Raw genomic sequence first — 14,055 nt, forward strand, 5'->3', positions numbered from 1 at the left:
GCTGAAAATAATAATAGCATATAATAAATTATCTCCTCCATCTTCCGGTTGGAGATATAATCAGAATCCTGAAATCTACTAAACCATGTGCTAAGCAAACTTCTTTAAAAACTGATAGCTATTTTGATTTTTTAAGAATATAAATTGGAGGGTATGAATAGCGGATCCTAAACATACAAAACTTCTGGAAAATAAAAGACAGTAGCCTGCCTGCTTCATCAGTCTACAGATCAATTTGTCAGAAGTTGATCATGCTCAAACTCCATCATCATATTGTTCAGCTTCCTGTTGCTTATTCTCTGTTGGTAGATTCTTGTGTCCTCCAAACTGCAGGCAGAAAATATATATAAATCAATAAATAAACAAATAATGAATGAAATTGAATCTGGAAACTAGCTTAGTTGGTTCATGGAGTCAACCTTAAAAGAAAGCATCTAATAGGTCTGGGATCAAATCCCTGCAACCCCTTCCTTGTCACTAAACATCAAATTATGTTACTAACCTTCGAGGAGGTGAAGAATCAGAGGATGGTAATAGCATTTGGGCAAGCTTATCAGCATCTTGGCTGCAATTGATAACATGGTTGAAGCACAGATATCGTCCGTAGGATGAGATGTCTTCGAACACCCAAATGTGAGCGTCCGCGACGAACCTGAGATCCACGGTAACAAATACACCATTCTCATACATCTCAGCTGCTCCTTTTAAATATGGGTTTGTGATGGTTAGATCAGGAGTCATCAACAGCCCTCCATTAATGGTCACCATGTTTATGCCACGGTCCATTGCCAGTGCCCAAGCTGACTTCTCTGCTAGTGTCTTTGATAATGCATGCCATAACTGTTCAATATCAAAGTCAACGGATCAATATCTATATCCAAGAACTAAACATAACTAAAATTTTATTTCACATGGCAGATAACTCATTTTTTTTACAAAAGAGCTGCAACATGAAGATAAGGGATAAGGTTATTGGGATTTGAATCTGGATTTGAACCCAAACTGGATAGATGTGATCTTTTAAGAATGATTATATGAATCAACTGAACTATATTCTGGATTGAGATAATTCATATTTTAGTACCTTTAACTTCTTGCAAAAGTTGATGTCACTCCAGTTCTTTTCGTCGAGATCAGACGAAGCTGTTTTGCGACCTTCGTTCCATATCACGGCAGTTACAGAGGATGTGAAAACGACCTTTTCAATTGTATCTGTTTGAGCACATGCTTCCAACACATTGTGAGCTGCTCTCACCTCAACTTCTGCCATATATTCCTGCACCAAACAAGCCACATGCTTCTCTTTACTTTGTTCCATCAAAATTGATTTTTTTTCTTGCTGTATATATGTACCATATGCTCAAAATGGAAAATAATATAGTAAAAATTGAAATTAAAAAAAAAAGACCATGGAGGAAAGAATTAAGAGACATACATCATAGGTGGAGTGATCAGAGGGAGGTTCAAAGCAGTAAAACAAGCCACAACATCCTTTCAATGCATTTGTTATGCTGTGGTAGTCAAAGGGGTCTGCACCAAATACCCTTAATTTTTCACTACTGCAAGGCAGCCCCTTAGCGGATTGGAATCCACCTGCATATATTAATTAGCAACAAAAAAAGGCAAAAAAAAAAGTTTTTCAATTTAATTAGTTCACATGATAGATAAACAGAAAAAAGTGAAAAAGGAGATAAGAGCAAGAGAAGCTAACCATGGTGTTGAACTGCAGCATGGACAGTGTAACCTCGATGCAAGAGCAAGTGCACAAGGGCAGAACCGAGATGACCGGAGGCATCCATTACACAAACTGTCCTTGAGTTGTCATTGAAACCAGAAGCTGATCTTGCCATGGTTGATACAAATTTGATAATTTCTACAATGCCAAGAAGAAGAAGAAGAAGAAATGGTTGAGAGGGAAATGTGGTGATGTATTTATTATATACGTGAACACGAGGGGTGCAAGAGAGCATTGAAAGAGTTGGGTTAATGACAGATAGTTGGGCAGGTGGCAGTTAGCTGCTTCGAAAGAAAAAGGTGTATGAGTTGACCAAAAGCATAATGAGAGTAGAAGAAAGAGATTATTAGGCAATGACAGATCCAATACTGCATAGTGGGACCTATGCAAGCTCATACCTAAATGGAATGCTGTAAAAATTTTGAAGACACGACAACTGTCCCGCGTTAAGTTTTTTCCTTTTTCCTTTTTTCTTTTAAATGCTTTGCGTCTTGAGAGAAAAAAATTATAAATTGAAATATGAATTTTAAATTTATTTTTTAAGAACAATTGTTTTAATTAATTCAATTAAGTTATAAGTTAAATTTTTTAAGTAGATTCGGTGTTTGTGTATTCATATCACATAAATATTAAAATTTACATATACATATCGTATTTTATATAAAAATTATATATCATAATTTATATTGATATAAAAATATAAAATATATATTTTTTAATTTTGTTAAATTCATGTATAATTATAATTATAATTTTAAATTTTATTATCTTTCTTTTATATCATACTCATATCGTATTATCATATCATATTTTAAATTATCAAATTTATTTTTAAGTTTTTTTTATTTTATTTTCCCGTTACACACAATTGTGTGAATCTCAATTACATATGTTACTAGTAAATAAAATAGCCTTTTGTTAGCATCATAAAATTATGCCCAAGTAAATATTAAAAATCAAATACTTTAGCTTAAAGTAAAAGTGATCATGAATTAAATCAAATTAGATCAAATTTGATTGATAGTTCTAAATATCAAATTCATTGGTGTTTTAATAATTGAATTTATTATCAATTTAATTTAAAGTAGAAGTGCTCATGAATTAAATTAAATATAATCAATAGCTCTAAATATCAAATTCATTGATGTTTTAATAATCGAATTGATTATCGAATCAATCAAAAATTTGATTCCCGATTCAATTAATATAATTAGTTAATTCAATTTACTATATTATTTTTTGTTTAGACTTAAGTCATGTTTGATATATAAAATGATGGATAGAATAAAAAAAAAGATGATAATCATCTTATATTATATTTGGTTTATATTTAAAAATATATACCCTATTATATATTTAAAAATTACATTAATAATTTAAATTATATAAACTTGAAGAAAAAATAATTTTGATCAATATATAAATTATTTTATCATAATTGTTGCACACATCAAACATAAGTTAGGATAACACTATTTAGTTTAACTTTATTCATAATATTATATTATTATATTAATTAGAATTTATACACCAAACATATCCTAAATTTATTAAATACATATTAAATATATTATTTTATTATTTCCATTTATAAAATCTAAAAATTTCACTTTCAATAAGTAAAATAATTTCTTTTTTTTTTCAAAAAAAAAATTTTGTGATAAATAGTTTGCTTAGACCTCTCTGTTCTTTGTCAATGAAAAAAAAAAAAAAAACTCTATGTCATGGTAAAAGTGTAGTATCAGACTATAGTTATAATAACAGTGCATTTGACATACCCCCTCCCCCCTTTTCCTTTTTGTTTTTGTAGAGAATGAAGGGTAAATTACAGGTTCATCAAACCTAAACTTAAACATAGGCCAGAGTTAAAACAAATTAATGGCTGAAGAATTTGAATTGAAAATGGTGCATAATAATAAATAAACTTTGAACTGTAATAACTTGCATGCTCTAATTACTCATATATATTCAAATTTCAAAATTATTAGAGGAAGGAAGGAGGGGTTACTCAAATAATAAATTAATTACAAAAAGGAATGAAAAATAATAATAAATTACTCAAAGCTTGCAATTTTTATTTCGTAATTTACAAATGGATATAACAATTCTTTATCCAAGTTTTAACTTGGCATAGCAATTAAGAAAATTTGATTTTAATGTATATTTTATTAAAATTTTAAATTCTTTTACAATATGATGTGCTGTTATTATTTTAATGTTAAGCAAAATCATAACAAATTAATATCAAATATTAAAAAAAGAATAGAAAGAATTAAAAAAATGAAAGATGACAAGAAAATAAAATCGAAGTATTGTTTTATATTTGGCCAAAAATTTTTTGAATATTTAAAACATAATAAACTTAAAACTCAAACTCGAATTCAACTCAAATATATCGACAAATGAAATTGGAATAATTTTATCAAAATTAAGCAAATTATAAAACTATTATTGATTGAAGGGGTATTGCTTGCTTTAACGTCAATCTCAAAGGCAGTTGTCTATATCTTTCCCTTGAATTAAATTAAAAAATTTATATTTAATGTATTATCGATGTATAAATTTTATGTATTATGAATAAATCATATAATATTATCTCATTAATAAATCATTTTTTTTAATTATGTTTTATATATTTATTTTTTTAAAAAAAATTTATTAATAAAATAACATCATTTAATTAATTGATAATATATATAATTTATATATTAATAATCTATTAAATATAAACTATAAATTAAATTAATATAAAGTGGTTAATATTGAACCCCAAACAAAAAAAAGAAACAAGAGGCCATTGAGATCCATAGATTTGACAAATTTTTCTTATTTGAAAAGCACTGGATATTAATTTATGGGTTTCGCCAACAACAATATTTCTTTACAAACATGACATTATTATATGGCCACGTACAATTTTTTTTAAGTTCGGTGAATATGACTTTGCTTTATCTACCGACCATGTATCTCCAACTTTAATTTCTTTTTGTCTTTTTCACTACGTTTGCCTCCACGAACTTTCTATCCCATTCTTTTTATTTTCTTTCAATAAAACATTTCAGTTAGGTCAAAGTTTTAGAAGACTCATTCTCAAAATATTATTCCGGCTGTGTAGTTTCATCAGCCACCACCCCACCATTGGAAAATATTCGTACGGCATTTTTTAGGTAAAATTTTTTGTTAAACACGATTTAATAAAAATAAAAATAGATTAATTGATAGAATTTAATAAAAATATTAATAAAATATAAAAAAATTAAAAATATCATTTATAATTTAAATTTGATGAGTACTTATTGACCAATAAAAATTTTTATTAAATGTTATTTTTTAAAAATAATTATATGAAATAATTAAATTAAATTTGTATTTACAAAAATGGTTTTTCAAACTAATAAGGTGGGTGTAATTTCACTAATTTCAAAAGGATTTTTGCATTTTACCCAAGAAGACACAAAATAATAGCTTTTACACCCTATTAAGAAGAAAAAATATATATATATGATCATTTGATATGAAACTTAAATGAATTCTTTTGAGTTTTGATTGATATATACTTTTATTAATTAATTATTAAATTTGTTTTTAAGTGGCAAGTCTCTTTGGGGTTGGGTTCGAAATTGAAATCAATGAAAAGGTGGGTAGCGTAGGAAGAGATGAGAGAGTCCTTTATAAACCTAAAAATAAAGTGGTGAGTAGAACATCCAACTGCACTCTTTATTGTGTGACATTGGTGAGGATATCCTAGTTGGAAGCAATTGGAGGGAAGTTGCGATTTTTGGGCTTTTTATTAAAATGCTTTTTTTTTCCACTTTCAATTTAGTCCCCACAAAAAACAATGTTGCTTGGTTTCCTTCTCACCTGTAACAATAGCAACCTCCTTTGTCCTCAATTTCTATTTGGGCTTTGGTATTGGTTCCTTCTTTGTCCTTTGGTTAAGGTTGGAGGCCTATTTGCTTTCGAATTTTATTTGCAAGTACGTATATATGTACTTTTTTTTTCAACTTTTTTAGGGTTAATATGGGTTAGAGGCAGCAACTAAATATATCAATAATTTTAAGTCAGATTATTTTGAATCGAAGAAACTTTAAGATGTTTCGTATTTTAGAATTCAAATAATCTTTATTCTAATTAAGTCATGTGATTGCTAGCAAAGTTATTTTCTCTAAGCATATTGTTGGGAATCATTATAATTTTAAAAATATGGGATTGAGATTTGCTTCCTGCACACTCTCTCTCTTTTTCAAATAGATAGTAAAAAATCTATAAAAACACAGTTTAAAATAAATAAATAAAAAAAAGAAAAAAACAGTGACAAAATATTGGACATAAGTTGGATGAGATTGACTTTGAAAAGAAAACAAACAATGAAATAGTGACATAAGAGAAGATAAGTTTCATCATAGTTGTCAACCATTAATTGTGAAATGGAAATGGACCCTTTAATATGCCAATATATGCATGGTCAATCTATATCAACATTGTTGTCACAAACTATTAAGTTATCAGTTTATATATTGCCTTCTTTTTTCTTTTTCTTTTTTTCTGTTTTTATTCTTTGCTGGAATACTGTTTATGAGCTTGAAAAGCAAAGCCACATCCATTCTTTCAACAACAAAGAAACCAACTCTTGATTTGTACCAATTCTTTTATTTTGTGGGGCCTGGACACCTATAATCTCTACCTCTTTCTAAAGGGAGTGGACTAATGTAAAGTTTATTTGGTGGAGCGTTAATGACGAAAATATGAGAATTGTTTTTTGTAAAAAATTATCGTTATAGATAATTTATGTATTCATATATTGTTTGTTTCATATAAAATAAAAAAATTATCATGTTATTATTCATATCACACATCAAACGTAAAACACATATTTTGATTTTTATCAAATTTATATATGATTTTTATTTAAATTTTAATCTGTTTCATTTTTGTGATTTTTTCACATTGTATTGTTATATCATATCTAAATTTGTCAAGACTACTCTATTTGAATTTTAGTAATTAGAAAAAGGGTATTTGGAATTATAATTATAACTGCCATCAGGCAATTAACTGAATGACTACCAGCTTAAGCAAATGATACAAAAGTTTGGAGACAAATGGTTGAGTTGGGAAGCAAGTGGCCTTGGCTATGAACTTTCTATCGTTTTGAAATTTCTAAGCACAAGGTCTAGGATGTTTAACATAAAATGGATAAATGCCTTACATCATTTAGTTCAAGTTGACTACTCAAAGTGGTTTGAACTTAAAGTTTTTATGGTTCAAACTGTAGGTTGGCTACTGGATAGTGTTGCTAATGCTAGTTCCAGAGTCATACAATAATTGTGAATTAATGATGCATTAAGGTGCAGCTGCTGCTATTGACTTTTTGCAGTTTTTGGCTTAAAGAAACCAAGGGCGGCTTTCTCAACAATGGATCTAACAATTTTCGACATCGATCCGTTAACACGATACAAAATTAAGCGGATTTGAGTTTTGGAGCCAAAACATGAAAACTATACAAATGGATCTGCATTTCATTCTCTGGTACTTCACACCAGACGCTATTTGAGAAAGCAAAAATCATAGACAAGTCTGGAGTGTTTTCTGTTTCTGAAGAGGTTACAATTGCGAGTTGGGACAAAAACACCTATAATGACAAAGGGATTTGGCTCTCAGAATGAGAATTCTTCAGGTATTTCTTGAAACTTACCTGACAAGAAGCCATAATATTTCTCTTTAAGATCTCCACCTGAAAATATGACATTTAGGTAAGTAAAACCGGATCCAAAAATTGCAAAGGAAAGAGGATTACATAGCTACCTCTTTTAAGTTCAAATGGTGCAATGTTTCCTAATCCAACCATCTTCAGAATATCTTTGCCTGGAAAATCAACAGAAAAATAAAAAAGATATCATAAATAAACAAATCCTCAAAGCAGGAAAACAATCCAGCTCGAGCTTTTAAAAACGAAAAACTCCTCCAGAGACTTGACAAGGCAAATGGAACAGCAATGAATTAGTAAACTTTTGTTTGCATTAAGGATCCTCTATGTTTTAAAAACTCTACAAATAATTTGCTAAGGATTTTAGAGTAATGGTCAAAATGCTGCCAGCATAACAACATGGTGGATAACCCAGCCTTTTAGAGGTGGTTCACAATAGCAGCATGTGAAGACCTTAAGCAATAAAAAATAGTTTTGATAAATCCTTAGTTGATAAGCATCCTTTCTGACAATTCGTGAGGATGAAGCAATAGATTCTATATGCTTCTGCACTTCCTTTCCCCATGATAAGATTTAAGAAGAGAAGTCAACCTCACAAACCTCAAGATGACAATTATGCCATTCAGCAGTGTTCATGCTTGATTTGATGATGCAGAGTATAACACTAAGAACTTTGAACCTTCAGACCATTTAATACGGAATTATCACATTTTTATCAAACATCATCCCGGAGCATGATTCAGTAGATTCTTCCTCAACAATGAATTGTTACACAAAAAATCAAGGTAGATATTGAGAACATATCATGATTATTCCTTACCTGCAACACCCTTTCCTTCTTCACCAACATTAACAAGGAAGGTTGGCATCTGGTGCATTTTCAACTATAGAAACAATTTAGAAACATATAACAGTGCGGCTCATGAATTAGCAGTTAACAATGACAATGATTAATTTAACATATTATGTAGGCTTTGAATTAAAAAAATTACATAAGCTAGTAAATTTTCATCTTTAACCTTGGAGTGAAGAGTCTTTGCAAGATCCAATGTATCAATACAGGAAGGACCGTCAGCATAACCAGGCACAAACTCCCCATTTTGATAGCCAGCCAAAAAGCGATAAGCTGCTTGGCCAGGAGAGAGCTTTGATACAGTAGGGATGCTTCCAGAACTACAGGACAGAAAATTCCATAGCTTTTAACAGCAAGGCGAATGTGTTCAGGAAAAAAATGTTAAATTACACCAATTAGAGTACAATTTTTCTAATTCTTCAGGATTTTTAAATAATATAGGAGCCAAACGGAACAATATTTTTGTTAATATCTCCAAGGTTAGGGCAGACAATGAGGAGTGAACCATAGAGAAAGTTACAAACACTCAACCTTTTCAACCCATACAGATAAATTATTTCCATGCTGCTAACAGTAAATTGATAATATTGGGGAGAAGGAATCTACCGAGATTTACAATATACAAACAACATGGAGAAAAGCTGCCGAAGTCTCTACTCTCAAGGCACCTTCAGGTGTTGGCTCTGAGTTAGATTTCAAGAAACAAGAGGGATTCTTTCACCTTTCAAGTTCTGTGCAACTACCAATATTTTTCTATTTGATGATTGGGGAGCACCAGTTAATTTATACCTGCTTAAAAGGATAACCACCTTGAGAATTTTGCAAGAAGATGTCTGCATGTGCCTAGAGTCACATGCTGAAAATCACTCAATGCCATAATCATGGGAAACAGTGCTTAATAATATTTCTTTTCCTTATTTTAAAAATAACTTCGACTTTTCTTACAAAACTAGTTAACTCCCTACTCAACTTGGAGAACTAGCATTCTGTGGTTTCACATGTTCTATGAGAAGTGGATCGATTGATATAACCAGCCTACTGAGTTCAAGGAACTCTTGTCTAAAAATTTAAAAGTTTCAACTTTTGAAAGACCATTCTTGCTTGCATACCATATTTTGTGAATGATGCAAGCAAGAGGTACTGATACCAGGGAACATCATATCGCATTGCATATTAATTGTCAAAAAGAACTGAACAACCTTCATTCAGTTTTTTACCTATCAGATGTTGCAAGGATAACAGCGGATGGCATCTTGTATAGATTTTCGCCACTGGATGTTTTGGTTTTAAACAAAGGCAAAACACCTTCCTGGGAAAGGACTACACCTGCATCCGCAGACACCAACAGATATGCACAACTCTGAATGATATTCTCGGGGGCAAAAATAAGAACCACAGAATCACCAGATGCTAAGAGCCTGAAATTTCCAACCTACAGATGTGAGTTACATATTGCACATTTATCATAACTATGAAAATGTAGCAGTTGAAGATACAAGACCCTTACCTAGCAGATAGAGGAAGGCCTCCTCGTGCAGTTATAACTGGCTCAGATAAGGTAGCTAAAGCTTCTTTAGTTTCATTTATATCAGAAAATGCTTTACCACATAAAATAAGTCAAGAACGCTCAACATCAGCTGCTATAAATCCATTATTTCCTTGAGCTCCAAGCCCAATGACATCCCCTACAGCCGCACTGTATAAATGAAATTTAGAAGCTGAAATATCATGATTTATTTATTAAATCTTAAGTGCTATCAGTCATGCTAGAGTTAGAAACGGGGTGAGGGACCTGAACACTACAAGGAGAAATGAAGTAACTGAATAATTTCCACCATGAGGCTGAGGAACAACTTAATAGTAGCAACACTTCAAGACATTGAGGAAATGGGAACTTTATAATTTATTTCAAGTTATAGACTTTCTTTTTGATGTTGTACCTACTAAAGGCAATAAAACAACAAAAACATTTAAATTTCATACCTTACTGATGTAGCAGTGTAAACTGTTAAAGGACAAGAATCATGGGAAACAGCACGAGTAGAAGTCTCCCAAAGAACATTAGAAAGTGTCAATACAGCAGAAGGACTGTCACTAATCACACGAACTTTAACATCAGATTTTGATGATGAACCGATAGCCCCATCATGTACAAAAATATTTGAGATAGATGATAGGTGAGCTGTCACCTGATAAAATCAAGAATAGCAAAACAAGCATTATCATACATGATGCTGTTTGCATCACATAGGAATTCAAAAGGCAATTTTCAAATAGAAACGATGGTGCAAACATAGATTCGTGTGGTCTTAGCATGTCTCTAATGCTCTACATTTCAAGAACATCAAACATTATGCCTTTCGGTTTTCTCCTTAAAAAGTACTCCAATACTCCTTTGTTGTTTTACATAAAAGGTCCACTATTAATGTTCCATACTTTTTATTTATGGACTTGGCTTCTGCATCTCTCTTTTTTCTCAAATTTCCCACAAGGACTCTCAGACATTAAAGCTTCAACCTACCTAAATGAATTTGACACAATTGATAACGCCTGGCATTGCATGCAATATATGAAACATTTTGTAGAAGAATGTTATCATTCATCATAAATTATTTATGAATCTGAAGGAACCAAGTTTATTCTCTAAGACACTAACTGTGCACGTAGAGAGGTGTGAGAGAGAGTACTTGTGAGTGAGCCAAAAAGACAAGAGAATTTCCATTCTTAACTCTAAGATTAAAGGCAGAATAAGAACAGAAATATTAAAGCCAGAAAACAAGATATACCTGCTTCAAAAGTTTACTATATTGTGCCTTTGAAATTGCTGAAGCTCTCCCAAGAGTTCCTCTAACATGAACTGGAAGCCCTGACAAGGATTCTGACAAAAGAAAACGGGAAACAAGAAAATCATAAACACCCAAACAATGAAAAAGGAAAAAAAATACCATTCCACTCAATATAGTGAAAAGTTTACCTGTAATGGTTGCACCATTTTTTTGCAATTCAGAAGACTTCAAGTTTTGGAAAGCTTTATCCTTCACAATGACACCTTTTCCAGCCAGACCCCAATTAAGTCCATAAGAAAATTCAGGGCTCCCCCTATATTAAAAGAAGTAAAAAGTAGAATGAAAAGTATGCAACTTCCATCAAGTACAAACTACGGAGTATGTCACATAAACACAATTAACATCTTTATGTTTTTTAACTGTGTAAACAAGATATGAATCTGGTTCAAATCAACCACATCAAAGTCCAAAATTGAATGTTAGCATTATCTTTCAGCACATGTGAAAGCACATTGAAATTTGGTTACACAATGGAAGTTAGCCCCAATCCATAACTCATAAACGTATCTCTCTGAAACCCGAACTCAAGACCTTTAAGTGGAACGTTAAATGTTTCTAACAATTACAGTATCCAATGGATGAAAAATGTAGAATTATTAATACTGATTTTTAAGCAATGGTTTGAATACCCTTTTAACATTTGCAAACTTAAGTAAATCCCTCTAAATAATAAAATATAAAACAAAGCTTAAAAATAACCGGAAACCCTAATTCATATAAACGAAATTAGACTTGCAACTCAATACAAAATGCTGCATACTTAGCTCCAGCTAGAGAATCTAAACAAACAGAAATAAAAGTTAAGCTAATAATTAAATGCCTCAATGCTCAAACGATCTCAAAAAAAAAAAAAAAAAAAAGTTTCATGATAATATAAACAAAAAAAAAATCGGAAATAAAAGACTAACGCGTCGAGATGAGAGTAAGAAAGGGAGAGTGAATCTGGAAGTAGAGGAACGATACAAAGACGATGCAGTTGTTTGGATGAATTGTTTGAGAATAAGATTCCTCATTTTTCTTTTTCTTAGCTGAAAATGAAAACACCCCTCCTAGAAAATGGAGTCCAACGGGTCGGACTTTGGGAGAAAGAGAAACCCAAACCGAGTCTTCGTTTATTATAGTTTTGTTGACATTGGTTGAACAATAATGACTCAATGAAGTGAGTTAAGGCACAGAGAGAGAGAGAGAGATGGCGGAAGAAATGAGAGATGATGGGCCTTGAATCTTGAAAGAATTGGGTTATCAATATGGGTTATGAATTTTTGAAATATTCCCATAGTAATTTTTTTTCCAGGAAAAGAAATCAATGGATTTATAAACAACCTGGGAATGACGTTTTTCCGGCTTTATACTGGGAATGTTGTTTCAATAGTTTGCCGCTGTTTTAGCAGTATGTTTTAGCAAGCCCACTTATTTGGGTAAATAAACATAATTGTATAAATTAATTAAATTTTGAATTTTTGTTATAAATTGACTATTCTCATTTGACTGACTTTAGATTTTGTTCAGTTTGATGGTATCAATTATTTCCAAGAATGACCTTCATTTCATAATGTTCATTTATTTTCAACTACGTCTTAACTATTTGGTTATTATATTGTATTGTTGCTGCTAATTATTTCAAGTGAAACTTTGGGAAGGGCAATTGAGCAGTAATCATTCTAATTGCTAGTAGTCCACTAGTTCGTTTTGATGTCATTTTTTCCAACAATTCCCCAGCATTGTGCTAGTCTCCATGCAGACATGGAAATATTTTTTGTTAAAAACTGTTATGAAATCAGTGTCTGATTAGATTTGAAGAATATTCTCCTTCCTGAAATTATTGGATTATGACTTCCTTACTTGCTTGTCTCTGGTTTTAAATTTTATGAAGTTGCTTTAACGTGAGGCATGCAGCTTTATGTAACAAAATATAAAAATTCTTTTTAGAGTACTTGAGAGAAGCAAGCATCAATATGCGTTGAGTTTTAAAAAATTATAATTTTTGGATAGAATAATTTTCCTTCCAAATTAATTATATATCAGGTGGTATAAAACTGATTTCGAAGGATCAAGCAATGGAGAAGAGGATGAGAAGTTTGGTTTACCACAAGTTCAATGCAACTGATTTAATTAATTACTTGTGACCAATGAATCAAAATGATTATAAAATATTGACAAAAAAACATGTTTAGGGTTTAATTATTATAAGAGAGATTAATTAATAACGTGACATTGAGTCCAAAAGAAAGAAAGGCCAACTCTTGAATAGAAATTTGAAATCCAAAGGCAACAAACCAACAAGGAAGAAAACAGAGAAATAACAACCCACAAACAAGTTCATATCACAACTAGTTACAAGCCTACAACACAACCAAAACAATCGGGAACATCCTGGACTCAACTTTAGGAGTACATGAAAAGTAGTTTAGTCCAGCCACCAAGAGAGTCGAATCCAATGCCCAGCCACTCAATAATAACTGGGAATTACGAAAATTTCTAAACAATGCTAAATTAACCAACATTTGTTTCTACTTACAAACATGTCAAAAATTAGTTCTTACCTAGTGAACTTCAGGCTGATCTTTCCTTTGATGATAATATTTTTTTGCCATCAATCCATATTTTAGAGACATGAGCGATCTTGGCCCAATCCTCTCCCATTGTTGGTTTGCATCTTTCCCTCAAAATTGAACATCTTTCAATTCTCAATCGTTTGAGGCATGACATCCGCTCTGGCAGAGATGGCAACTTTGGGCAAGTGTAAATCTCAAAGACTTCAAGTGATGTGAGATCTTGTCTCTCGATAACGTTGTGAGATTCTCACAATCTCTAAGTTGTAGGAATTGCAAAGTGTTGGCGGATCCTACAAGAAGCCATTGGGGTAGTGTCTTCAACTTTGGTAATCCTCCAATGATCAACGTTTGAAGGCGTA

The 14,055-nt window shown here is 31.4% G+C and overlaps 1 protein-coding gene and 1 pseudogene across 2 annotated transcripts; both read right to left on the minus strand.

Moving 5' to 3' along the window:
- Positions 1-1,908, minus strand: LOC111294534 (cinnamoyl-CoA reductase-like SNL6). The gene is made up of 5 exons (XM_022887893.2): positions 1,712-1,908; positions 1,436-1,593; positions 1,085-1,276; positions 503-840; positions 1-327 (listed from the first exon to the last, which is right to left on the minus strand). The coding sequence occupies exons 1-5, from the start codon at positions 1,848-1,850 to the stop codon at positions 231-233; spliced, it is 924 nt and encodes a 307-aa protein (XP_022743628.2). The 5' UTR covers positions 1,851-1,908; the 3' UTR covers positions 1-230.
- A 5,319-nt stretch (positions 1,909-7,227) lies between these two features.
- Positions 7,228-12,443, minus strand: LOC149514970 (uncharacterized; annotated as a pseudogene). Its single transcript, XR_016327277.1, has 10 exons — positions 12,050-12,443; positions 11,270-11,399; positions 11,082-11,173; positions 10,279-10,484; positions 9,803-9,991; positions 9,513-9,713; positions 8,462-8,615; positions 8,263-8,326; positions 7,541-7,600; positions 7,228-7,469 (listed from the first exon to the last, which is right to left on the minus strand). The product of XR_016327277.1 is annotated as an uncharacterized LOC149514970 (transcript).
- Positions 12,444-14,055: the final 1,612 nt, after the last annotated feature.

Source organism: Durio zibethinus, chromosome 14 (genome assembly GCF_047325235.1).
Source record: "Durio zibethinus cultivar Kanyao isolate XHJ-2024 chromosome 14, ASM4732523v1, whole genome shotgun sequence".
Lineage (NCBI taxonomy): Eukaryota > Viridiplantae > Streptophyta > Magnoliopsida > Malvales > Malvaceae > Durio > Durio zibethinus.

Coding starts and splice junctions, on each gene's coding strand:
- LOC111294534 (XM_022887893.2), bottom strand. CDS start 1,850: ATGGCAAGATCAGCTTCTGGTTTCAATGACAACTCAAGGACAGTTTGT. Junction 1,594..1,711: donor TGCTGCAGTTCAACACCATG/GTTAGCTTCTCT, acceptor TAATATATGCAG/GTGGATTCCAATCCGCTAAG. Junction 841..1,084: donor ACTTTTGCAAGAAGTTAAAG/GTACTAAAATAT, acceptor GATATTGAACAG/TTATGGCATGCATTATCAAA.